The following is a 26,524-nucleotide window of genomic DNA, read 5'->3' on the forward strand; positions in this document are numbered from 1 at the left end:
TTTGCCATGACATATTGCAAAAAGCTGGGGCTGGCTGTGTCAGGCAACAAGATGAAGTAGCTATGTCAAAAAGTCAAACTTAAGAGGAAGAAAGTGATGTTCAAATGGAGAAACAAGAGTTTTAAAGTAATAGCTTTAGCACTGAAGCATTTCATACTCCACTTGAATCAGCAAATTCCCGAGATAACACTGGGAATAATTGGGGGAACATTACAAACTTAAAAGTAGCCTGAAGTAAGGCAGTTTGAATGTCTATGGCATTTTTACCTTACCATTTCAATGGTGGCATGGTTATGTTTTGCTTTATTTTTTAGCAAGGCAAAGATAGCATTCTCCTCATTGTAGCATGGATATGTAAAAATGTAATGGGTGTTTAGCTTTGATATAGGCAGGAACATGACAAACTCTCTTGTGTTGGTCATAGCCTGGAATGAATTGCCTCCTAATGATTGGTTACACAACCACTGTAGTCTTGCCAACTTTTGTTTTGCAACTGAGCTCCATTTACACCTGCATGTACAGGCAAATTATGTTTAGTAAGGAAACGGTCCAATTTTTGCATATGCAAAAACTGTCAGGATTCCAGAACTGATTTTGCTTTTCAACTGAGAACTCTGCACATGAAAAATTACTTGAAAGTATATTAATAAAACACTGAATGCATGAAAGCCCTTTGTAAGTTTATTTGAATATTGTTCCGTTGGTTACATTTCTTACTTTAGTTCTAATATGCCGAGTTTAGACATAGAAGAGAGTGTGTGCTTAACTATAATCTTTTCGGGGTAAGTCCTGCAGCATTTCATGCCATATATGGCTTACAAGCGTGATAAAGGGCAGAGCGATGCCTTCACCTACTAGCCTTCAGTTTTGTCCCTTGGAACTTATAACCTCGGCTGCACTGCGACCCACCGCATGCAGAGAGCCCACCTCCCCCCCCCACACACACACACACCAGGGTGGGAAGAAAAAACGAGAGAGGTTGGTAACAACTGGCCATCTCTCCTCCCCTTCCTCGCTTCTCCTTTCAAGATTCGCTCTGAAGTAGAATAACTCTCGCCTTCGACCGCCTTCCATTCCTCCAGTAGAGGGCACTCTGGCTGATCAGACCCATTAGACGACGCGGGCAGCGATTGGCTCCTCCAGGAATTGACGTCTCTGTCGGGGTGGGGAGAGGCGGGGCGAGGAGAGCTGTTCAGTGCGTGTGACTGGCCCAGCCCCTCTTTCCTTTCCTCTCTTCTGCTCTCCCGCCGGGCGCCTGAGGGGTAGTTTCTTAGCGGTTCGGAAGATCCGCTCTCGTTCGGCAACGGATCTCCGCCGTCGCCGCTCGGGTGCCCGGGAAGCAGCCGCTCCATCCTGCCCATCTCTCCCTCGCATTTTGGCTTCTGCCAGCTATGGCCAAGAAGGAGAAGAAACCGTTCCGCCAGTCTATGGCCGAGTGGCGGCAATTCATCTACAACCGAAACAGCGGAGAGTTTCTGGGGCGCACGGCCAAGAGCTGGGGTAAGGGCGAGTGGCGGAAGCCCAGAGGACGGGGCGGCGGAACCGGCTTGGGTCGATCTGGAACCCCAGCCGTTTTGGGTAGCCCCGGACTGACGGGGGACCACGAGGCGAGCGGCGGGCCGGGAAGTGCCGCGAGCGCCGAGCTAAAAATAGCTCAAGCGTGACAGCGCGAAGCTGAGGGAGGCGGGAGGGGGAGAAGGTGGCTGGAAGACACCCCCCCTCGCCGGAGGGGTAGTTTGGCCCTCCCCTCCCAGTTCTGCAGGGAGGGGACGGGAAAACCGTCTGGGCAGTGCCTCGGCAGATGCGAGTTGAAGGAAAGGAGGGTGTTTTCTTAACGCGTGTCCCCATCTGACTGCCCGCCTTCCTCTTCCTGCTGGTCCCACTCCCCTGTCGGGGTTACAAAGGGACCACCCCCTGCCACCCGCAGGCTCCTCCCTTTTGGCAGCTGCGTCAGTGCGCGCGCGGGGGGGGCAGTGTCTCCCCCCCCCATGCTATGCAGGGAGAAGACTCTCCCCTCGCCTGCTTCGCCTTTAGGGAGCTGTTGCTTGCCACGTGCTACACAGTTCGAAGATGCCTCGCTCGGTCTTGGCTATTGGAAGCAGCACGGATGGAGGAGAAACCCTTAAAGCTCAACGGGGCGTTCGTTGTTTTTGCTACAGCCCGTTTTTCTTTTCATCCCCATCGTTCGTTTTCAAGCCTTTTTTTTCTCTTTTTTTTCTTTCTTTCCCCCCCTCCCCTCGTGTAATGTTTTGGACACGATGCTTTGAATTTACCAGCCATGGTCTACTTAATAGAAGTGTTTCAATGTGACAAGTTTTGAATCGCGGTTTGCCGTGGAAACTTTAAATTGGTGCGTGGGTGTTGCTTTCAATTACATTAGTTCATCGAGGGGAAGGGTAACATGGGGAAGTTACAGAAATATGCCAGTACAGTAGAAGCATGGAATTAAAAGACGCGCTTGCCTGAAGAATAATTTGCAGCTTCAGTGCAGTGAGATATTTATTTTTTATTTTTGCTCTTTTTGTGCTTTAGGCACATGGTCAAAATGATGTCGAATAATTGAAAACAGAACACACATGTGTATTCTATTGCCAAGACCATCTGTCACATCTGTTTACTGTGCTGTAAATTTTTCTTCATTCATACAGAAATGGGATTCTTTTCTCTCTTTTTTTTAATTGAGGACTAGAAAGGAAATTTCCATTCTGCCCTAATGATTTCCCTGGTTTACCTTAAAAGTGTATGTGCTCACAAGTGAATGTTAACAAGGAATATAGAGGAATATATGTATATTGATAAATGGTGCAATGTTCTTTACCATTTGAATTATTTGTTATGTATGTATATCAAAGTAAGATAAATGGGATTTCCTTTGATTATTCCCAATGGAATGGATATCTTTTTCAAGAAAAAATAAATCTGGTACAGATAAATATTTTAAAACTGTAATGAATTAAATCTTTGAATATTTTATTTTTTTAAATAAAAATAATGATGAGAATGGGTTTTCTAAAGGGTATTAAAGTGCAGTAAACTTTTTTTAATGCATATCCTTATGGTAATATGGTATGATTTGCTAATTGACATGCCACCTTACTTTGGGTGTGATATTGTTCTTCATGCTTAATGTACATTCTATGAACAAATAAACCATTTGAATTTAGTTTGTTTTAAAAGCTTGCTAAATTGTAAGCAATTATTTTTTAAATGGAGCCACTATATTTTTCATGTATAAATTATTTTATACATGAAGTGAATAAAATTTAGTTGTAGAGAGATATTTACTGCTTTGGCTATGAAATGAAATCTCAAAGGAATGTTTTTTTATAGAGGCTAAAGAAAAAAAATTGAGAACAAAGCAGATACACATATTATGAAATCTGTTTTGCCTTTAGGATCTATGATAGTTCTTACTTCTCTGTGTTATTTGTAGCTTCAATACTTTTAGATTGTCTCAACTTAATTACATGGTTATTTAAAAGCATTTTACTCTCACTATGAAAAAAAAACAACTTGTACAATCTTCTACTGGTATATGTCTATTTAAAAGTAAATCCCAATGTAATAGTCTTACTTGAAAGTAAGTGTATATGCTTTAGAAGCATGAAAGATTTAAAACGCCTGGGGGGAAAACATCTCCCCCCCTCTTTTCTGGTCTTTAAATTTATAAACAATATGCCATCATGAAATATATGAATCCATAAACATTTGAAAGTAGGTCTACCATGTTTAATCAGAGAACATTAAGAGAACATTTTTCTCTTTTGTTTACCTGTTTCTAAATGTTATTCAGCTCTTACCTTCCAAAGAGTAATCAACTTCATCGAAAGCAGGTCGTTAGGGCAAACTGATTATACAGTTCCCTATGAAGTTTGTATCTAGGAGAGAATATCCTAAATAATTAGCTCCATCAATTTATTGTTAGGATGATTGAGAAGGCAATCATTTTGATTTTAGGTCTGGATCTTGAGCTTTAGATATAACCTGATTTACTCTGAATTAGTGGGGCTGCCCGATCTGATACGATTCCTGAATCAGGAGAGGGAACTTCCCTCCTATAATCTATTATACAGAAAATTCATCTGTTTTTTCCCACACTAGAATAATATGTTTGTTTTTGGAAAACCAAACCATTAAGTATAGATCTGTTTACCAAGCATCATAGAACTATATGATGATTTCAGATTCTTCTACACCAGTCTAGATAAAAGAAAAATAATGTTAAGTTAAATTTGGATCATAAGGAAGCTTAAAATGCATTGAATGTTTAATAGTTGCCTTTTACAGAAAGTGTAGTACACGCAGTCCTCGACTTACAACAGTTCATTTAGTGATCGAAGTTACAACAGCACTGAAAAAAGTGGCTTATGACCATTTTTCACACTTACGACCATTGCAGCATCCCCATGGTCACGTGATTTATATTCAGATGCTTGACAGCTGGTTCATATTTATGATGGTTGCAATGTCCCTGGGTCCATGTGATCATCTTTTGTGACCTTTTGACAAACAAAGTCAGTGGGGAAGGCAGATTCACTGAACAAACTGTGTTACTAACTTAACAACTGCAGTGATTGACTTAACAAGTATGGCAAGAAAAGATGTAAAATTGGACAAAACTCAACAAATTTCTCACTTAGCAACATAAATTCTGGGCTCAATTGTTGTCATAAGTTGAGGACTACCTGTATATGTCATCTATTTCATGCTGGAGTGCCGCAATCTGTTTCATATGCCTTCCTTTACTTACATGTTCATATCAGCCCGAGACAATGTGAGTTGTAATGAATATAAGAATTCTAGTTGAAAATATATGGAAAACACTATTTTGTCATTGACCCTTGCATTTTTATGCTTCTCTTCTGCTTTTAGTATTGCCATGAAGAGGGTTTATATTATTATTCAGACTCAATAAGCTAATTCATTTAAATTGTGGTTAATAGTATGAACTGATTTATAAAACTTTGTTTTCTTTAATGATAGTCAAGATTATCCACAAACAATATTTTAATATCCTTGAAAAAGATTCTTATAACTGTGTTGTAATAAAAATATATGATTTTATTATTACATCATTTCAATTCTTATTGGAATTCAGTCTATAAAAATGTTGATCTAGAGTGGGCACAGTGGTTTGGCAGAATGTTCTACTTACCTGTTAAAGCTTGCTGTGATACAGATAGTCCTCAAGTTACAACCATTCGTTTAGAGTTCAAAGTTACAAAATTTGGATGCTTGGCAACTGGCGTGTATTTAGGACAGTTGCAGTGTCCCAGGTCATGTGATCACTTTTTGCTACCTTGTGACAAGCATAGTCAATTTAACAATGTTACTAACTTAACTGCAGTGATTCAGGCAAGAAAGGGCAAAACTCATTTAATAACTGTTGCATAGCAATAGAAATTTTGGGCTCAATTATTGAAAGTCGAGGTCTATATGTATTATCAAAATCAAGATAGGACTCCCAAAAAAAATTAATAAACTCTTAACAGTGATAATTAGAATTCCAAGGCTAGGAATGTTTCAAACTAATGGACAAAACTGGCTCAAGATGAGTTGAAATGCCTAAAAAAAAGAGAGAGAGACTAAAAGCATACCTGCAAATAATTGTAATGTAGAAAAAAAAAACCGTCAGAATAAACTAAAACAAGTGTGACTGTAATATAGTGGATATCTGAGTCAAAAAAGAATATAAGATGCAAAATAGAAAAAGGAAGCGGACATACAGGTAGGCCCACAACCTTACATGTGTCAGGAGAGGAAAAGTTCAGAAGAAGCTGAGGTTGGAAGAATTACTAAGAATAACGTATCTAAAGATTTCTCTATATACATTCAAAAGAAATTGGAAAGAAAGAGCAGGATGAAGCGGGTTGAAACTTGATGTTGATAAACAAAAACATGGTCAACTGAATGGCATCTTATGGTACTGAAGGAAATAACCTGACCATTGCCAATTATTTTTGAGAAATTTTAAGGAATGGTGAAATGCCAAATTTCATTTAATACATACAAAATTCTTTGAGATCCGAGTGTTACATTTTCTCTACGCTTTGCTACATACAACTCCTGGACCATGCCATTCAATAGCTTTTGCAAATAAATCTTTTGAACCAGAAATTGCTTGAGGTGTTCCAAGGATAGAAAGTCCTGCAGGCCTGTTTTGACCAGAATGCCCTCAAACCTTTTCTGGTTTGAAGGATATATTTGTAGAAACTACTGAACTATCCCTAGAACAGAATGTTCTAGAGGGAAAGAGTCAGTTTTTGAATTGACAAATTTTGCACATCCACAGTAAGTTACTATTCATGAAACCAGGATCCTGATTTTCTAAGATACGTTTCAATAGTTGTTTAGGATCCTACCTAGTGGGTGATTTCTTACTTAAACTTTATGCCTGCTAATTACATGACCTTTTAACATGCTCAATTTAAATAACACATAATATTTTAACCCAACAATCGCCAACCTTTCAACTTGGCAGACTGGTGGAGGCAGCGGCAGCGACAGCAATGGTGGGTAGAGGAAATGGTTTCACGCACGCAAGTGTGCCATTTTCATAAATGCAGTTCTGAATGGGCTGTGGCCCAGCACTGGGCTGCAGATCAGGGCCTGTTCTAACTAACTGCCTATATACTTAAACTGTGATTCCTGGAGATTTTAGGAGACCTATATAGGAAAAGATACTTACTGATAATGCAGATATCTTATTGCCCTCAGGCTGGAAGCCAGAAAATAAGTGTTAGAAAGCATATAAATTATAGATAATGCAAAGGTGAATGCTACATTTTATTGTACATTCTTGACTTATTACCAGTCACTTGATGATAATTCAAAGTTACGACAGCCACACACATACACATTGAAGTTACGAGATTACATTCTGGGACTTAGCAACCAACTCGTCTTTATATATTTTTGCAGCATCCTGAGGTCATGTGACCATGAATTGTAGTGTTTTGTGCCTGTTTCTGGCATTTACTTCTGGTTTCTGGAAAAAAATGTCCACTGAAGAAAATAGTCTCTTAAACACTCATATAAAAGAGTCATAACTTAAAATCCAGTCACTTGAAGCCCTCACTTACTACTGCAATAGCTTACAATTACAGATTCAATTTCAATTGTAAGCTGAGGAAACTTGTATAAAACCAGTGAGCTATGGTTTCTCTCACATATGAGTATTTATGTGTGCTAAGCAATAGCTTTCAGCTGTTCCTGTTTAATGCCTTTTTCTCATTTTTTATTTTTTTCCCATTTGTAACCTGCCATGTCATATGTTTTGAGATAGCTCAAAACACTGTAAAACAGTGGCCCTCAACCTTTTGGGCATTAGGGACCGGTTCCGTGGAGAGAGGTTTTTCTGCAGACCGGAGGGGGCATGGTTTCGCATGCTGCCTGCCTCCAATGAATGGGGCTTCGCTTGTTTGCATGGCCTGGTTTCTGGCATGCCATGGCCTGGTGTCAGTCCACAGACCTGCTATAAAACAATAAAAACAATAAAACATTAACAACAAAGAAACACAAAAGTAATTTAAACATTGAATTCTGAAATTTCAAAATAAATAATGTCTTCACCATTGACCAACATTAAATCAGTCTTCAATCATAGACCTCTGGAGAGTTTCCCTAGGAACTGAATATCCTTAAGCCCCAAACGGTCATCTCCAAGCAAATAAAATATTGCTTGGGAAAAAACATGTTAGCGCTATTTTTGGATTATCTCCTATTATCACTGCATATGCCTATTTTTTTTTTATTTGCATTTATATCCCGCCCTTCTCCGAAGACTCAGGGCGGCTTACACTGTGTCAAGCAATAGTCTTCATCCATTTGTATATTATATACAAAGTCAACTTATTGCCCCCAACAATCTGGGTCCTCATTTTACCTACCTTATAAAGCAGTGGTTCCCAACCAGTGTGCCGCGGCACTAAGGGGTGCCGTGAGATCTTTTGAGGGTGCCGGGAACTTTTGAGCTACGGAGATTTTAAATATCTATTTCCTTATAAGGGTGCCGGGAACTTTTGAAAGGCTTTCCAAGGGTGCCTCAAACAAGAAAAGGTTGTGCCTCAAACAAGAAAAGGTTGGGAACCACTGTTATAAAGGATGGAAGGCTGAGTCAACCTTGGGCCTGGTGGGGCTTGAACCTGCAGTAATTGCAAGCAGCTGCTGTTAATAACAGACTGTCTTACCAGTCTGAGCCACAGAGGCCCTATTTAAGTTAAAGTACATTTTAGTATAGCGAGACTTATCTCGAGTGATGTAGAATTGTGACTTTGAAACATAGATTTGATTGTAGAAGCACTTAAATTTCTCTACTGTTGATGCACAAGGAAAATTTTCCTAATATGGCGAAAATTATAAGTCTTCCTTGTGCTATAAAATTCATCTGGAAAGGTTCCGTGGCTTCTTTATTCTGAGCTTCATTAATTTTGAAAGTATTCAACATCTGAGGCAAAAACAAACTGGAGCAAAGGCAGCTTTTTCATTTAGCTTCCATTATTATTAAGAATTGACATAAAGATAGATAGATAGATAGATAGTTGATAAGAATTGTGAATATTATTAAGAATTATTAAGAAAGCAAAGAAATACTTCTAATTCTTCCAAAGTTGTGGGATAGCAATCATAATAATGAGATTCTCTCATCAAGAATCATCTCTAACACTGGGAAAAGAGGAACATGATTATTGTATCCCGATTTATAGATCACAATTAGATTATGAAGCAAAATAAGATTTCATCAACTTAAGGGAATTTTCTATCATTTTGGCAGTGAGGTAGCTTGATATCCTGCTTCTTTCTGTGTGGTCTGAGATGGGTGAAGAAAGTTGAAAGTCTTGCTAATTCAGAAAAAGTAAGATCATTTTCATGCTACTTTGAAAGAATGTGACAAATGAATTAGCATTCACCTCACAACAATATTATGCATACTGTCAGAATTCTTGTGCTGAAGCTATGATTTTGAATTACTAACTTTGAATGAAATGGATAAGTATTCATAAAATAAAAGTACCACTTATGTTTAGATCAACTTTTGGTGATTGCATCCATGCAGTTCTCTTGGCGGTATTATGGACATTGTGTGTACTGGTTTCCTCTGAGATATTTTCAACTATCCAGCCTACCTAAGTAGTCTGGAATTCCAAAATGGTTTCCAAACCAAATACTAATCACCTCACTTATCTTCAGGGCCCAACTAAGATTGGCTAAATACTGCAATTCTTGTCCTTGAGACTATATTCATGTCATCATATGTAAGAAATAAAGATAAGGTATCTACCTTATCAATAAACAATTCTTATGCAGCATTTAAATATCTGGAACAAGTTCTCACACTGTTTAAAATCGGAGAAGCTACATGTAATAATGAATACATGCAGATTAGGAACAATTTGTGGAGTTTAGGAGTAGATGGCAAAAGTCTTGAACAATTACCAGAAAAATTGCTTTCTCTGCTTGACTTGTATTAAGAGCTTTCTCAGAAGCCTTTAGTTCAGTTTCTACCACCACAGGAAAAACAAATGGTTTGACAGGAGTTTTTTTTGTTTTTTTTTTTGCTTTTTAGTGTCCTTTAGGTTTAAGAAAATCTAATGTACACTTTTTAATATTTTGTCTGCTGATACTATTATAATGTATTTGCATTATTTTGTTTAGTTAACATACTGTTAGTATTTTATGATGCTTTATTTATTAATATTTATTAATTTGATTGCAATGCCATCTTTTGTCCAGGAGCCATAGGGCACACATGTACATTCTCCTGAAATAACGTTGACTTGAGAAATGATGATTAACCCAAAGTCACTCTGAATTTCCATGGCTACGAATGGAATTGAATATTGATCTTTCTGTTCTAGTCCAAAATTTTAGCCACTCTAATTTACTAATATTATTAATATGTTACAGAAAAGTAGAATAAAGATACAATTAAATGCAAGAGCAAAGTTTGCCACTTAGAAGCATACTTCTTTTATATGTGCAGTGTATTTTATTTTTTTTTACATTTATATCCCGCCCTTCTCCGAAGACTCAGGGCGGCTTACAGTGTGTAAGGCAATAGTCTTCATCCATTTGTATATTATATACAAAGTCAACTTATTGCCCCCAACAATCTGGGTCCTCATTTTACCTACCTTATAAAGGATGGAAGGCTGAGTCAACCTTGGACCTGGTGGGACTAGAACCTGCAGTAATTGCAGGCAGCTGTGTTTTAATAACAGGCTTCTTACAGCCTGAGCCACACCGCGGCCCAGTTACTGATAGTTATTTCAGAATTTGCTGGTCAGTGACCAAAATTAAATGACTGAATTCCTTGCTAGAGTTCTAGCTCTATTGTGCTCGACTTTCTGCACTTTTGTTAGCATGAATAATTTCATGCAAAAGAGAAGATGGAAGGATGTATAGATAACTTGCCCATTACAGTCACAAGTCATTACAGTTGTTAAGTGAGGTGACCACATGATCACCTACTTAATGACCTCCAACCTTACTTTCCAATGCAGTTGTTAAGCAGAATAACACATCAATTTTTAAATCCTGGTGTCAGCAAAAAGTCCATAAAGGATTGCCAGAAATTTGCAAAAAAAGGTCTTATTTTTATCTTGATCAAATAAACCAACTTTATATTGCTTCGTTTAACCTCTAGTTCTAATCTTTAATCCAATCAAATATTTTTGTATGGTTTAATTTCACTTCTCTTTTGCATGAATTTTTTATCCCATCACAAATTTCTTCAAGGCTTCAACAAGCTTCTTTTATAGACCCAATAAAAACATTTTCAAGGTCATTCTCTTGGTTTATCATTTGTATTTCTCTTTTAATTTTAAATCTTCAGCCAATTTGTTTTGTGTAGCCAGTACAACATCATTTTGAAATCATTCTTTTGGTCTGTCATTTGTAGTTCCAGTTTGAGTACTTATCTGTTTTACCAGATAAAATTTGTTCCACATCTGTCATTCTTTTATCGACATCTTTTGGAGATAGTCTACCCATAGAAAAATCATTACTGACGTATCTCTGGCTCCATTCTTCAAAGAGCCTCTTTAATATTTCTGATATTACTACATTTTGGAAATCCCAGCAATTACTGATCAGGAACTGTCAAGGAATGTGTGGATGACCTTGGGGAATGAGGAAAAGAGATGCTCCCTAGGAGACAATCAGGCAAGAGAATCAGGAGTCCCAGTGGCTTTACAGTTGGAGGAAGAAACTTAGGAAGGATGTGCCCTAATAGATCAAGCAGTTAGCGGCAGTGGGACTTTTAGACTTGCAAGATTCTGCTAATGTAGTCTTACAATGAAGTAGAATTAGTACATTTAATTAAGTTTTCCTGGTCTGATTTATCTGGGAAGGCTCTTGCAAGTCTTTACTGACCATTCTTTGGTCTTTGTGGCAGTTGTCAGCTCCGTTTTTGCAGAGTTCACCATACTTCTCCCAGGTGCCCCACATCCGCCCACATAGGAATATTGTTAGAATATGCATATTTGATTTTCAGCAGCAAATTAGACAAGCTCAATATTTTCTAGGTTTAAAAACAGCTATGATGAAATGTTAGGGCTGGAGTTCTTTGATGCACATATTGTTTCCTTCTTACCTCTTTATTGAAACTGTTTTACATCCTTAACAGAGATACTAATCACATAATATTAATTATTTTGATACAGGCAGTGGGAAGAACAGTTGTGAAAGCCATAAAATGCAAATTAGCTCTACGTTCCTTTTTCATGCCTTTGATATAACAGTCATATACAATATAATTATTTTGCTGTGCCAGGTTAGTTGTGTTCTGCTGACACAAGCAGATTTAATTATAACTTGTCTTCCAAAATTCATACCTTGGAAATAGGGTCACTTAATCAACAGGGTTTGTGTATTATTTATTTTGTACCTGTGAGGGAAAAAATATCTGGACTTTTGTTTTTAAAACATTTTTGCTCAAAACCATTATTGAGGTTGCTCAAAAGATTTTGAGCAACCTCAATAATAATCAGTTTTTTTTATTATATCAGATTTCACCATGTATAATAATCAAATATGTTGAATTTTGAAAGTATGACAAAATTCTCTGTCTTGTACAGAAGGTTACCATGACTATCCTTTTAGAAGCTAGTATTATTTAGAAGATAAACCAGTTGAAATATTTGGCTAAATAGTATTAATGTTATTTAAAATAATATTGAGTCTCATATTATGTCAGATTTCAGTTGAATGTCAGTCTTTGCAATGTAAGTGACTAAATTAAATTATTCAATGTATGTTTTGTTCACATTTTTTACATTTTTTATTTTTTTAGGCTTAATTTTGCTATTTTATCTCGTCTTCTATGGCTTCTTAGCTGCACTTTTCTCATTCACAATGTGGGTTATGCTCCAGACATTAAGAAGTGATATACCCAAGTATCGTGACCGGATTTTTAGTCCAGGTAAGTATGTCCAAATGAAATTATCAATATAAATTAATAGAAAAGGTATTTTACTTATGTTAATTTTCTCAACATTTACCATGTAATCATAATAATTAATTTCTAGTTCTTTCTCAAATATAACTGCATGGCTTACAAAAATATAGAAACTAGTATAACCAAACAGGGCACTTCAAGTAGCATTCTCCAATAAAATTCAATGATACAATCTCCAACTCCAATCTCGCCCTATTCCAACGGTTGGTGTAAGAGCCAGCTATTATGGTGTTCCAGAGAGCCAAAGGATGGGGCGTGTGGAATCCCTGGGGCAGGATGTTGCACAAAGCACGGAGCTGTTGCAGAAAATACATGTTTTGTAGATTTGGTGGTATGTAAAGGAAGGAAACTGGAGTTTCATTCTAGTGCAGTGATGGCTAACCTTTTTGCCATTGCGTGCCAGAAGGGGGGGTGGGAGGGGTTGCGAGCATGTGTGCCCACACCCATAATCCTATGCGCCTCACCCCCACATGCGTGCACAACCACGACCACTCCCGCTCCTGGTACATGATGGCCCTGTAGGCCTGTTTTTCTCTCTCACCTGGCTCCAGAGCGTTTCTAGGAGTCAGGGGAGCGAAAACAGCCTTCCCCCCCCCCCGGAGGTTCTCTGGAGGCCGAAAACAGCCTATTTGCCAACTTCCGGTGGGACCAGAAGTTGGCAAATGGGCTGTTTTCAGCCTCTGGAGGTCCTCCAGGGCAGTGGGGAAGGCTGTTTTCACCCTCTCCAGTCTCCTAGAGAGGCCCTGGAGGCTGGGGACAGCAAAAAATAGGCCTTCTGGTCCTACCAGAGGGGTGGGGGTGGAGAAGGCCATTTTCAGGGGCCCCCCAGAAACCTAGAGCGGGTCTGGAGCCAGGTGTGAGAGAAGAATGGGCCTTCCCACCCCCACCCGAGGCCCTCCAGATGCAGTAAACAGCCTACTTCTGGTGGACCCAGAAGGCCCGAAAATCAGCTGGCCGGCACGCACATGTGCGCTGGAGCTGAGCGCGCATGCCACTGAAAGGGCTACGTCTGCCACCTGTGGCACGCGTGCCATAGATTCGCCATCACAGTTCTTGTCATTCTATACTACCCATTGTTGTAGTAATTTAATTGTTTGAGTGTATTTGTGATTAATGTAGGTCTTCAGTGCATATTCTACATTTAAAAACATTTTTGAATGGATCATTAAGATTTGACTTCTTAATATATGTTTATCATGGAATTAATACAAAACCCTTTCAGCTTTCTCTTTGAGGTGGCTAGTGCAAATTAATTACATAGTTCAAATGAACTTTGTTTAATTGACAGACAGTCTCTACAGAATATAACGTGTTACAGGCATTTACAGTTTGCATGCGCAGATGGGCAAAGTTTTAAAAAACTAATCAATCCTTAACTGAAATTATAAACCAGAGCTAAAGATGAATATATTATTAATGGACTGATTTAAAATAAAATCTGGATTATCGAATATGTCACACAAGCAACTTTCTTCATGCTGAGAGTCATGTTGGGTTTTGAGCTACCTCCTGAAGACTGTATTCTCAAAAATAATGGATAGAATCATGACAAAAGCCAAAGTTGATTTCAGTTAAATAATATTAATATGATTACACTCACGCAATTGATTTAATGATTCCCTTATTTCATAATAAAATTTATAATTTAGTAACTTCAGCATCCTTTTCTCTGTCTTCAATTGTCCACTTCTTCATATAGGTAATGTCAACAAAAGATAGATGTCTATTGTAAATATAGTTCTATATATGACAGTCATGTGCTATGACAGATATCAGACTGTCTCTAAAATAGCCATGCCCTGCTACTTGAGCCATAAGGTACAATTTATCCAGTAAAATATCCTACTTGTTATTAATGGATTAAGAATGTTCTTGGATAAATTTGCTATATCTCATGCAAAAATATAGAACAATATACACTGAAAGTGGACTCCAGTGCACTTCTGGACACAATTCAAGATGCTAGCCATCTTCTAAAGCCCTTAAAGCTATAGGATCAGGGATGGATTATTTGTGGGACTTCTGATCTCCAATTATGGCTGCATAATTGGCATAGATACCTTTTGGGTCCTTTTTATTAAACAGTGCCTGGATCCAAGAAATACACTTTCTTTGTCACGGCACTTGCTCTATGGATGATTCTGACCTTGCTGGCCTTCCATAAGATAATAAAACCTCCAATTTTATTTTGAGGTTTGAGCCTGTATTGAATAAGCCTGATTTTTAATTGTGAGGATAGTTATTTTATTGTTTTTTAACTGTTCAGAATTGTGTATTGCTTGAGCAACCATACTTACCATACAAATAGGTAAGTAAAAGTAAATTGTGCTTTGTTAGGTAGGGTAAGTGTTAAATAATTTTAGTATTGCTAATTCAGTGATGTAACAGTGGATAATTTAATGTAAAATAATGACAAGATTCAGCTATTTAATCTTATGTAGTCATGTAAAACCCAGCTCAAACTATTTCTTCAAACTATTTCTTCAAACTATTTTTATACATTTAGAAATTACGATTTTTGAGGGATACTTTGGATAAACAATTTGTTTTTTTATTTTTGTAGGACTAATGATTTCACCAAAACCAGAAACTGCACTGGAATTTTCAATAAGCAAAAATAACTCAGGAAACTATAATTATAATCGTTATGTAGAAGCCCTTCATAAATTTCTAGGAGGTATGTATACTTTCTCTTTTTTCCAAGAAATTTATATAAAGTACTAAGGATCCTTGTTATGTTTTTCTAGCACTAATAATAATTGTTGGTAAAAGCTGCTATTTTTGTGATGACTAGGAAATTTTTAAAAGATTGTCAGGCTTACTGACACTTGAAAAGCAATTTTTTTTTGTGAACAAGTAAAGATCCTGAATTTAAAATGTGGCCACATTTGTTTATATTCTGCTAAAAAAAATAAATTCTTTTGGGAACTTTTGGAAGATTAGTTAGATTGACTATTATTAATATTATTCAATTTGCTGAGATGAATATTTATTAGCTTATGGCTTGATGTGGAAATGTGATATTGTTTTTTGCTCTACTTAGGAATATCTATATATCTATATATATTCAGTTTGTTAAACATTTAAAGAAAGGGAAGAAAGAAAAAAGGGCAATTAAGATAATAAAATCACATTCATCCCTTCCATATTACAGGCCTTTGTAAGCTGTACAAGGGCTTTATTATGCAGCAGGCATTTGATCAGTTTAACCAAAAGCATGCATAGATAAGATAGTAAGCTTTTCTGTAGAATTCTTTCTCAGGTAATAGTGTCACTGTTTCCTATGCAGATTTATGGAAAAGTTAATTACACACTGTTCAGAGGAGCCTACTTTAAATAAATGTGCAGAGAGCTGAAACTAACTGCAGCATTTAGGTGAAAAGGGAACATAGGAAAACGTTGAAAGAGCAAGGAAAGCATGTATGAGAATCAGCATCAAAAATCTGGGTCAGAACTTCATTGAAAACAGATAATTCGGCTGCAATTAACTTAATTTGTTCGAGCACCCTCATATTTTGTATTTTACATGTTGCAGGCATGAGAAAGTAAGAGGGTAGAGGAAAGTCAGAGGGCAAGGAAAGGTGACAAAGTGGGAAAAAAGAGAATAAAATTCAGAAAAAATGAACAAAAGTGGCAAAGGCGGTGGCAGGATGAAGGTGAAAGACAAGATGACTAGAAGGTAAACGAGAGAAAAAAGTTAAAGAAAAAGAAGATAGAGGAAAGAAAGCAAACTAAAAAAAAGTGAACTGAAATAGATTTCAGTGGTTGCAGGTGCCTTTTTGGTAAGAAAGTGCAAATGTGAAAATACTTCTTTAATTGCCATTAAGTACAGGATTACTTGTGCTGGAAGAAGTAGATTGCCAAGGCCACAATGTGAGTTCTACATTAGACATTGGCAAATATGACATTTCAAATATTGAAACCACAAAAGCTGTTAAGGTAGCACTCTAGCTATAAAAAGCTTTTAAAGAAAAAATATAGATGGAACCTTGAGATTTGCATGAAAATTGCTGTATTTTACAACTTCATAAATCCACTAGAATCCACAGTTAAAAAGTGGCAGAACTCTACATTCTCATGTGGAAAAAAATGAACAATTGAACTAAACTCAAGAGGTTTATATTGCAAACTGCAATTAATATGGATACTGAAATATATAGTAATGGTTTCAAAATTGAAATCTGAATTTTTGTTGAATACCACAGGTAAAAATATCTGAGAACACTTTCAATGATTTCAGGCCATAGATCATGGGTGCCAGCCTTTTGGCTTCCTAAACTGCATTGAGTGAAGAGGAATTGGGCCACATATAAAACATACAATATAGTTAACGTATGTAAAGACAAACTTCCTTTGTTTTTTAATATTTTTTTATTGTCTTGTGGGGCCACAGCTGGCTGACCACAGTTGCAGGTTGAATATGCCTGCGCTAAATAGTCAGCATATAAAAACTAAAGCATTTGTAATGCATTAAAAATAATCAATAAATATTGTGTCTGGATAGTTCTTACTTAATGACCCAATTGACCAACAACTCCATTGCTATGCAATACAGTCATTAAGCAAAACATAATATCTGCTAAGGGATGGCAGTTCTAGCAATCATAGTTGCTGTCACTGTGTGAATCCTACACAGTTGTTAAATAAAGACCTATCCAGATCCAAACCATTTTTGGAAAAATATAAGGGTTGCCTCCACCTCAGCTTATCCCATTCCCTTATCTCCTCCCCAGTCTTTGCATTTTGGTCACCTGCTACCAGCTGCCCTTGCCACCATTTTTAAAAAAATTTTAAAAAAAATTCTTTGAAGACTCAGGGCGGCTTACATTGTGTTAAGCAATAGTCTTCATCCATTTGTATATTATATACAAAGTCAGCTTTTATTGCCCCCAACAATCTGGGTCCTCATTTTACCTACCTTATAAAGGATGGAAGGCTGAGTCAACCATGATGCCCAACACATCACACACCACACTGTATCAGTAGGCAGTGTTCTTTCATGTTGCCTTCTTTTCCACCAATGTAGCCAGCGCTTTTCTTGCCTGCTGGCCAGGGCCTCCTTTAGCATCCTGAACAGGGCCTCCATTTGTGCCCTTCTTTTTGAAAGAAGGAAAGGCGGGAGGGAGGGGGCAAAAGGAGAACCTCAGCAGGGTGCAAACAGAGATACTGGCTGATGCATAAAGAAAACCCAGCTGTACCAGCTGGTACAGTAATGCAGTGCAACAAGAGGCAGTAGTGGCAGCAAGGTAGGTGGATGACCAAAATGTGATCATAAAAGCCCATGGGTCTGAATTTTATTCACATGACTAGGACGATGTAGCAGCAGATGGAACTTCAAGGACAGGTAATAAGTCCCGTTGTTTAGTGTTATCATAACTTCAAATGGCCACTGAACAAATGTATATTAAAGGAAGATTACTGTATTATTCTTGCATAGTTAAGATATATTTCAGAAAAAGAAAGATTGGTTGCCAAAATTATGTCAGCTAATAATTTTGAGGAAATTTCATTCTAAATTTTTTTTATTGATTTACTTTGCTCAGTACTATTAAATGTAAAATAGATTTATTAGCTTCATAAATAGAGAACTATTTGAAACAGATAATCACAATCAAATATAGAAACAAATGGATTTTTAATATTAACATTAATGTTCATAATTTTAAGATTTCTTATAATTTTAATATTTTAAATATTAATTTTAAGATTTCTTGGGTGAAACAAACCATTGGTTATTTTTTTTTATTTGACAAGTTCTGGTTTTGAAACAAGTATACCTTGCAAACAGGTTTAGTTGTTAATGTATCGATATACAGAGAAATGTCATACTTCTTGGTTGTATAAGAATTTTTCTGTTCAAGAAAATGCTGGAACAATTTCACAAAGGAGAAGTAATGCAACATATGGAGCAGTTTGATACCTTTATACCAAAGTTTGTGTGAAGATATGAAATGGAGTAAATTTGCTTACAGTGTGGATTTAGACATACTGAAGTCTGAGATTAATTGAAGAGAAATGTTTTCGACTCTTTAACTTCTATGAATTTATGGCACAAGATTAAAGTTGTAAATTCAGGAATAAAATTTACTGATTTGGATTTCTGTTAATAAAAAGATGGTAAGTGATGCTATGATCACTTCTGTTATATTAAATATAAGTTCAACTTATCTTAGAGCATGTATTCTATGCCAAATAAAATTAAGGACAGATTTAATAGCATATTTTATTATGAACCAAAAAAAAATCATATCCAGAAAGCATTCACTGTATTCCAGAAAGTACAATGAATCAAACATTGAAAGAAAAAAAATTGATTTTTCAGAAACTTTCAGTTAGTGTAGTCATTAAGGCAAATACTGTGCAGTGTTTGGAAGTTAATCTGGTTATAACGGTCTATTTTGCAACACTTTGAATTGCTTTTTTCTCATTGGTAATTCCCTTAAATGCATGAATCTTGGAATTGGGTTTGTGTTCACGCTTCAAATGGTTCCCAGCTCTTGACAAATTGAACACCTCTGCTCAGTAATGTTTTCTCAAAATTTGGAAATGAATATTCTCCAAAGATTTTCACCTGCTAAATGATTCTTTAGTCTGTATATTTATTAAATAGTTAATGTCATGCACTGAATTGTTTTTTCTAGCATATAATGAATCAAAGCAAACCAGAAACATTCGGTGTTCTCCAGGAAAGCTCTTTGACCAGAAATCTGTAAATAAATCAGCGTGCCAGTTTAATCGTGATAGCCTGGGACCTTGCTCTGGACTACAAGATGAAAATTTTGGTTATGACAAAGGAACACCATGTGTTATTATAAAAATGAATAGAGTAAGTTCAGTTACTCTTTTGGATTTCATAAGGCTTTCAGTTTTTCCTGTGGAAAACTGTTGTTCAAAATTTGTAGCTGGATAGTACTTGCTTGAAGGTAAATTTCTGTGTATGTTTCTTGATGCTCTTAGAATTCCTTCTTTTCTGATCTTTACTGATTTTTATGTTGAAGATAGGAGCTCATGGAAAAGATTTTGTCTGCCTGTGTTAGAGTTTCTAATTCAGCCCTTTCATGTTAAAGTTGGATGGCATTTTATCATTTCCAATTGCTTAGAAATTGTTACATTTTTGCTTATAAAAGAAAAATTCCAGTTGTATGTTTTTGGTCTGAACAAATAATATTATAGCCAGTAAAGAACAACTCACATAAGTATATGTCATGCAAGAGTTTATCTACTGATCAGAAATGTTCATCACAAGAAAACACAGTATACTGTATATTTTTGCCAAAAAAAATAGGGTTTAATTTGATTCCTTAAAAATTTCTGATGGACAGTTATAGTTAAGTATTTCTTTTTCTAATTAATTAATTATGTGTTATGTGACATGTTATTTGTATATGCCTTCTGAATTCAGCCATTAATGTTGTGTGTCTAATTTGAAATAATGAATGGCTGTTGCTGGAATCATCACATGGAAGTGAAACGTTCTTGAATACTTTTGTGAGTGTATTTTAAAACAGGATTATGTTAAAACACATACATCTGCATTCCGATAATTATTTTCCTTCCTTGCTGAGAACTTTCTGCCTACCAACAAATGCAGACACAACATAATTAATGGATAAGGTGTATATTTGTGTTATATCTTACAAAACCGTTCAAACTGAATGGGTATCTCAGTGGAGATTGTTGTAGAATTCAAGTTTTGTATATATGTTCAGCATATATATTTTTAGTAGCCACAGGACATACATATATGAATATTATGGATAGCCATTCGTGTACTGAAAATAAAAAACTTTTATGTGGTTGAAAAATGCTTTTTTTACCATTATCTTATATTTTGAATATATTGATTTCTAATATGGGACACAGTAATTTCTGGGTAAAGTTAAACCACAGAAATAATTATATAATGAACTATATTTTAATTATATTAAAATTAAAAATTTGGACTATTAGAAAGTGCTACTTTATTTAAATTGTTGTTATTATTTATTCCAATCCAAGTTGTATAACATTTTTTCTATATTTCAGATAATTGGATTAAAGCCTGATGGTAAACCATACATAAAGTGTAATTCTAAGGTAAGCATTTTAAAATAAAAATATGCCCACTTTTATGTTATTAAAAGAGCAAGTGGTTTAATACAAATTAGCCTTAATTGTGATACTTCCCTGTATTTTAGATTTCTGCTCACTAATTTAAAAATTTTATGTTACGGTCTCCATTTTAAAACTATATGGTTTCTTCATTATTACTTGCTTTTTGTTTTGTTTCATTTCATAACCCGCATTTTGTTTTTCTCTCCATGCTGCAAATGCATCTTACACAATATTTGTAGGATGGGTAAGAAAATGAGCACTGAAGCAGAATATGAAATCTTAGTGTTTGCATTGTGAAATTGTTCACTTGTAAGCATTCCATTATTTTCAAAACTGATTCATTATAAAAGTTATATGTTTTAAAATGTTTCCCTTTATATAGTTGATTTTACCATATACTTCTATATTTTTTAAGAAAAAATATTTTTATTATCAAATTCCTAAATTGCCTATCATACTTGCATGATTCTGGGCAGTTTTCCAATTTATATAATGTCTATATTTGAATGAATTTGGATTTCAAGAGCACACACTGATGCTTTCCACATATGTCCCATTAGAATTGTTGTAATATTTGCCAAACTATATTAAGATGAAGATGTTCAATTTAATATCAAGCTAGTTTTATTTTAATTTGAACTCTGAGGTCATACAGTACCAAAACTGATAAAAGGCAAGTGAGTGTAGGGTGCATGTACAGTAATCATCTGTTGTAATCAAATTATGAAAACCAAAATTAAGTGGTTTGAATCACATCTGTTGACTAAATTTTATTTAGTCAATAAAATTTATTTTAGTTAAATTTTATTTTTATTAAAATAAGCTGAAAAGATGTATTAAATCTTGTCATACATGCATATGATACCTAAATCAAAATGCATCTTTTGCTTATATACTGAAATATTCTTGTACTATTTTTAAAAAAATTTCTTCTGTACTTACATTTATTAAACCAAAACCAAAATAATGCTATAACCAGCATCTTTTTCCACCCTTCAGAATCCCCGTACAAATCATCCTTGTTTGGGAGAAGCTCTTCTAAAGGAAGAAAGCCCCCCATAAAGAACACCTGTCATTAGGCTTAGCCCATTGTATTAAACCCTCCTCAAAAAATGCCTGCCCCTGGGATTGTATCTAACTTCTTCAGCTAAATGCCAGTAGAGCTTTTCACTAATACATGTATAATTGCCATAACATTGCTCATAGTTTATGGCGTCAGTTTTTATGAAATTCTTATTTTGAAGTATGACATCTACTCCATGTGATCTGGCTAGTATATAGCTCCTGTTGATCAAAATTCTTTCTGATAGAATTTTTTGTATTCTTGAACTTTCAATCATAAAATATAGATATAAACAGCTTGAGGTTACACTCTTTAAACTTTTATTATAGCTGAGGATATTTCAATTTGGCATTTTTAATATCTACTGTTAAATTTTATGCATCCTAATTAATTTATTAAAGAGTTTTAAATATTATTATTGAATGTTTATTATTACATATAAACCTTTCATTTGCTCCTATAATCCAAACTGCTTTGAGTATTCTTTGAGAATATTTTATCAGATTTAGTAACGTATTATATTTCAATGCAGCATTTTTATAATTATTCTTAGAATCTTCTTATTTCAAATGTAAGCAATCTCATTTGTTTTGAATGTCAAATTTTGTCAGCCCAATTAACACAAACACTTTGGAGGCATAATTTGCATTTGTTCCATTATTCAATATAAAACGATTCATTTATCCAAATATTTAAAATCTATTTGTGCTTGAACAATTCAGGAAAAATGGTAATGTAATTTAATTATGAATAGTAGTCCTAGAATTACACATCAAAATATACAATTTTGTTTTTAATTTAACTTACTATACAGAAAAATCCTAAATTTATGAACACAACCGAGCCAAAAATTTCTGTTGCTGAGTGAGTTTTGCCCCATTTTATGGGGTTTTTTTTTGCAATTGTTAAGTGAATCAGTGCAGTTGTTAAGTTAGTAAAATAGTTGTTAAGTGAATCTGGCTTCCCCATTGATTTTGATTGGCAGAAGGTTGCGAAAGGTATGATCACATGACCCTGGGACGCTGCAACTGTCATAAATATGAACCGTTTGCCAAGCATCTGAATTTTTATCACTTGACCATGCTGCAATGCTCGTAAGTGTGAAAAATGGTCATAAGTCACTTTTTTCATTGCCATTGTAACATTGAATGATCAATAAACTTACAAGGACTACTTGTTCTTATAGCTTTACCTCCCAAAGTCAAGTTAATGTCTCTTGAACAGAACTTGTTTTACTTGTAAACTGCCCAGAGTTACTTAGTGAGCTAGCTGGTAAATAAATTTGCTTAATAAATAAAGGTCAGGCTTTTTATTAAAATAATTAACTATAAAAATTAAATCAATTAATGATTCTGTCAAAATCTCTCCGAAATTTTAAAATTCATGTTTTTTTAAAAAACTGCAAATTGCCTATTATGGCTACATTAATGCTTGTTATATTAATAGTGGTATTTACTTTTTCATCGATAACTGCTATAAGATTTCATATACAGATGCTCAAAAGTGAGGAATCTGGTTGAACACTTTTATAAGGTGCTGTGTATCCCTATTTTGGCACATTAAGGTTGATAACTGGAGGTTTCAAATCATCCTATTTGAAGAAGAGAATGGTTTTGTCTTTGGTTTTGATTAAAATTGTATTTCAGGTTTTTAATACCTGGTGTTTTGATTATCTATTCTGTGATATTTGATATTAAAAGTATCACCAAGTTATGAATTGGGCTCTTAAATGACATTTTTCTAATTTTCTAGAAAAGCATTTGGATCCTAATCCAAAGATTTTCAAATTTAGCAAGTTAGATAGTAAACGTGAAACTCTCCATTGCCTCCAGTGTAAAACACACCTAGTTTTTCTTATATGTTCTATGTTCCCTTTAATTGTATTCATTTTATGTATTCAATTCATGTTTATACTTATATATATTATTTAATATGTATTCAACAAAATAAATAAATAAATATGTGTGAATTTGCAGTTGTTAGGAGTAGATTTCCTTTCATATTTGAAGGATGACAAATATGAAGCATATTTTCTTCTAACAGATCTCTTTTAGTCAATTTGAGTTTAAGATGAGAAGTTCCTAAAGAAATTGGAACAGACTTTAAAATATTCCGAGACAATACTTTACAAATCAGTATGGCAAAATTATATTATTGTAATAGTAACATATTTCCTATTTATTTTTGTATACAGTTTAAGGTATTGATGTAATGCTGTTAAAAGGGGTTTTTGCTGATTAACTGATTATTATTTATTTTTATATGACACATACAGACCTTTCTCTAGTAATGCTAATTCAGAGTTCACTTTATTATAGTTTGAATTGGCAATTGGCTCTTAAAATTCTTATTATACATTTGTCCATGTATTCCACAAGAATTTTTTTTTTAAATGTTACATTTATCTTTGACAATTTTTTTCCTTTATAGGAAGAAGGCAAGGCTACAATAAGTTATTTTCCTGCTAATGGAACAATTGATTTGATGTATTTCCCATATTTTGGAAAACAGCTACATGTGAGTTTGTCTTAATTCTGCATCTGTGAATTTGCTTTGTTCATGTTCATTGTTAATAGTGTCATTCTACTCAACTACATTCTTCTAAAAATTAGTATGTGCGGCTGTGGGATGCTCCGTCCTTCTGGAGCAAAGAAGGCCGGGGGGGTGGGGGGCTGGCCCAATTCCCAGCTTCTACTTTGTTAGCAAAGCAATCCAGTTTTGCTGGAGCTCCTAGTCTTTATTCCTATAGAGAAGCCTTAGCTTTTGAATGATTTCTTTAAAAGAAAAACCACTTTTATCTGGTTGACCTATCTTGCCTTCTCTTCTTACCTAATAAATACATCAGCAGGATTTTCATAAGGATACCTTATGCATTAGCTTGTGCGAGTTAGAGGGCATAGAGCTTTTGTTGCTGCTGCACTGGTGCAGGCACAACTAGGCTCTAGCAAAGAAGCAGCAATAGCTCCTATTCCTAATGGGGATCTGAGCCTGGCTTGGTGTGCAACGGAGCAGGCTGTAAACATGACAGAGAAAGTGATCCCTATCATCCAACTGGGCATAGAAGTGATGTGGATTGTGTTCCTCTTAATCTTTACAAGATCAGAGAACAGTAATTACAGAGACCCTTTCCAAATCACTCTAGAAGCATGCAAGCATATATGATTACAAAGATGATCGCTTTAGAAACATTTTACAAGTGTTCTTTTTCATGTATACATTTAACCTGAAAAATAATTCCTTATGTACCCCCATTAGACTAAGTTTTTTTGGAATCAGATACTAAATTTGATGCATCTTTCTAGAAAAGTCTTTTGACAGTCAAAAGTGTAGGAAAAAGTTAAATAGTACATACTTGTTTTCATTTTATATTTCTATTTATTTAAAATAGTTACATCCTATGTTTCGGTTGAAAAGGTTCCTAGTACAACTTGCAAAACTCCTATTCTTAGGGATGACTTGTGAGCAGTGCACGAAGAAAAAAGGATGGCAAAAAAAGAAAATGGGAAGACTTATGAGCCATATTCTTAATATTACAAAGATCCTAGCTTACTTGAACACAAAAATGGTTAAATGGCTTTTCTGGAGAAGAAGCCATTAGCTTTTTAGGAAGGCTGATGGTTTCCTTTACTTTCTTCCTTGTCTTTTGCCATAGCTTTAATAATTTTCTCAGAGTTAATACTTGAAAGTAGTATTTATACATGTTTACTTAAATTATATGGAACTAATATGCATTTGGTATAATTAAAATGCCTGGTTTTTAACCAAACAATTACAGCTTGTTTCAGTTATATTAAATCTACTTTTGTATTGAAAAAAAATCAATTTTTATTTCTGCCTCTTTTGAACCAGCCTGACTACTTACAGCCGCTAGTGGCTATTCAGCTAGCATTTAATACAACCAGTGCCAAAGAAGACGTAACCATTGAATGCAAGATCATGGGAGCACCCAACTTAAAAAATGACAATGAGCGAGACAAATTTCTGGGACGGGTTTCATTCAAATTTCAGATATCTGAATAAAAGTCACCAATATCGCCAAAAAGTCAACCTTATCAGCAGGACCTGCCATTCTGAAAGATGAGACCATCCATAAGAAACCTAGAGTGGAACAAGGCATTCAGGGTAGCATAATGTGCTTCCAAATCATGATTTCAATTTGTCACAATGTACCTGCCCATCATGTTTTTGCCTATTGGACCACTGTACAGATATAATCATTTTAGTGACCTGTAAATAGATTCCAGACATGTAATCATGGTGGTCTTTGACCTGTTCAAAATGTGGGCTTTATCCCCAAGTGAGTGTCTGTAATTTACGTGCTGTGCTATGTAAATATTGTATTGGTTTAACACTGGTTAACTATCATATCAATACCAACAGTCTTAGAATGAGAAGTAAAATATTTCAGACTATTCAATCCAACACCATGAATTAAGTTTGTGCAGAGATGCCTTAAATCCTGTATCGGGTGGGAGGTAGTGGGGAGCTTCATGTGGATTTTAAGTGTTAGCATTGATTTTTGACATTATTTAAATACTGAAGTAGATGTTGTGCTTATTGTGCAAGTATTGTGTGTACATGCAATGTTTGGTCTAGATTTGATATTTCAGTTGCAAAATTGTGTTAATTGCTATTACATGGAGCACAGATAAAACCAATACAATGTCACTTTTTAAAACTTTTTAATTGAGAATTATCAATATAAAACAAGTCCTTTACAATGTGTATGGTTTAGAGATTTGGTAACAGTCATATTACAAAGCTGCTTGAAATAAAAAAAAAGACCTCACAATATGAGACTAGATGTACAATTTCCAATTAAAAAATATTCCAGAATGGAGAAATGTCTGTTTAAACATTTTAAAACTCAGTAAGGACTGTCCCGATTAAACATTCCTTTGTTTAATTTA

The 26,524-nt window shown here is 35.3% G+C and overlaps 1 protein-coding gene across 1 annotated transcript; it reads left to right on the forward strand.

Annotated features, from left to right (window-relative positions):
* The first annotated feature begins 1,218 nt into the window (after nt 1-1,218).
* Nucleotides 1,219-26,524, forward strand: ATP1B3 (ATPase Na+/K+ transporting subunit beta 3). The gene is made up of 7 exons (XM_058187704.1): nt 1,219-1,500; nt 12,293-12,421; nt 15,021-15,134; nt 19,099-19,283; nt 20,483-20,533; nt 24,045-24,131; nt 25,464-26,524. Exons 1-7 carry the CDS (start codon nt 1,392-1,394, stop codon nt 25,632-25,634), a joined length of 846 nt encoding a protein of 281 aa, XP_058043687.1. The 5' UTR covers nt 1,219-1,391; the 3' UTR covers nt 25,635-26,524.

The sequence above is a fragment of the Ahaetulla prasina genome, chromosome 6 (assembly GCF_028640845.1).
Source record: "Ahaetulla prasina isolate Xishuangbanna chromosome 6, ASM2864084v1, whole genome shotgun sequence".
NCBI classification, from domain to species: domain Eukaryota; kingdom Metazoa; phylum Chordata; class Lepidosauria; order Squamata; family Colubridae; genus Ahaetulla; species Ahaetulla prasina.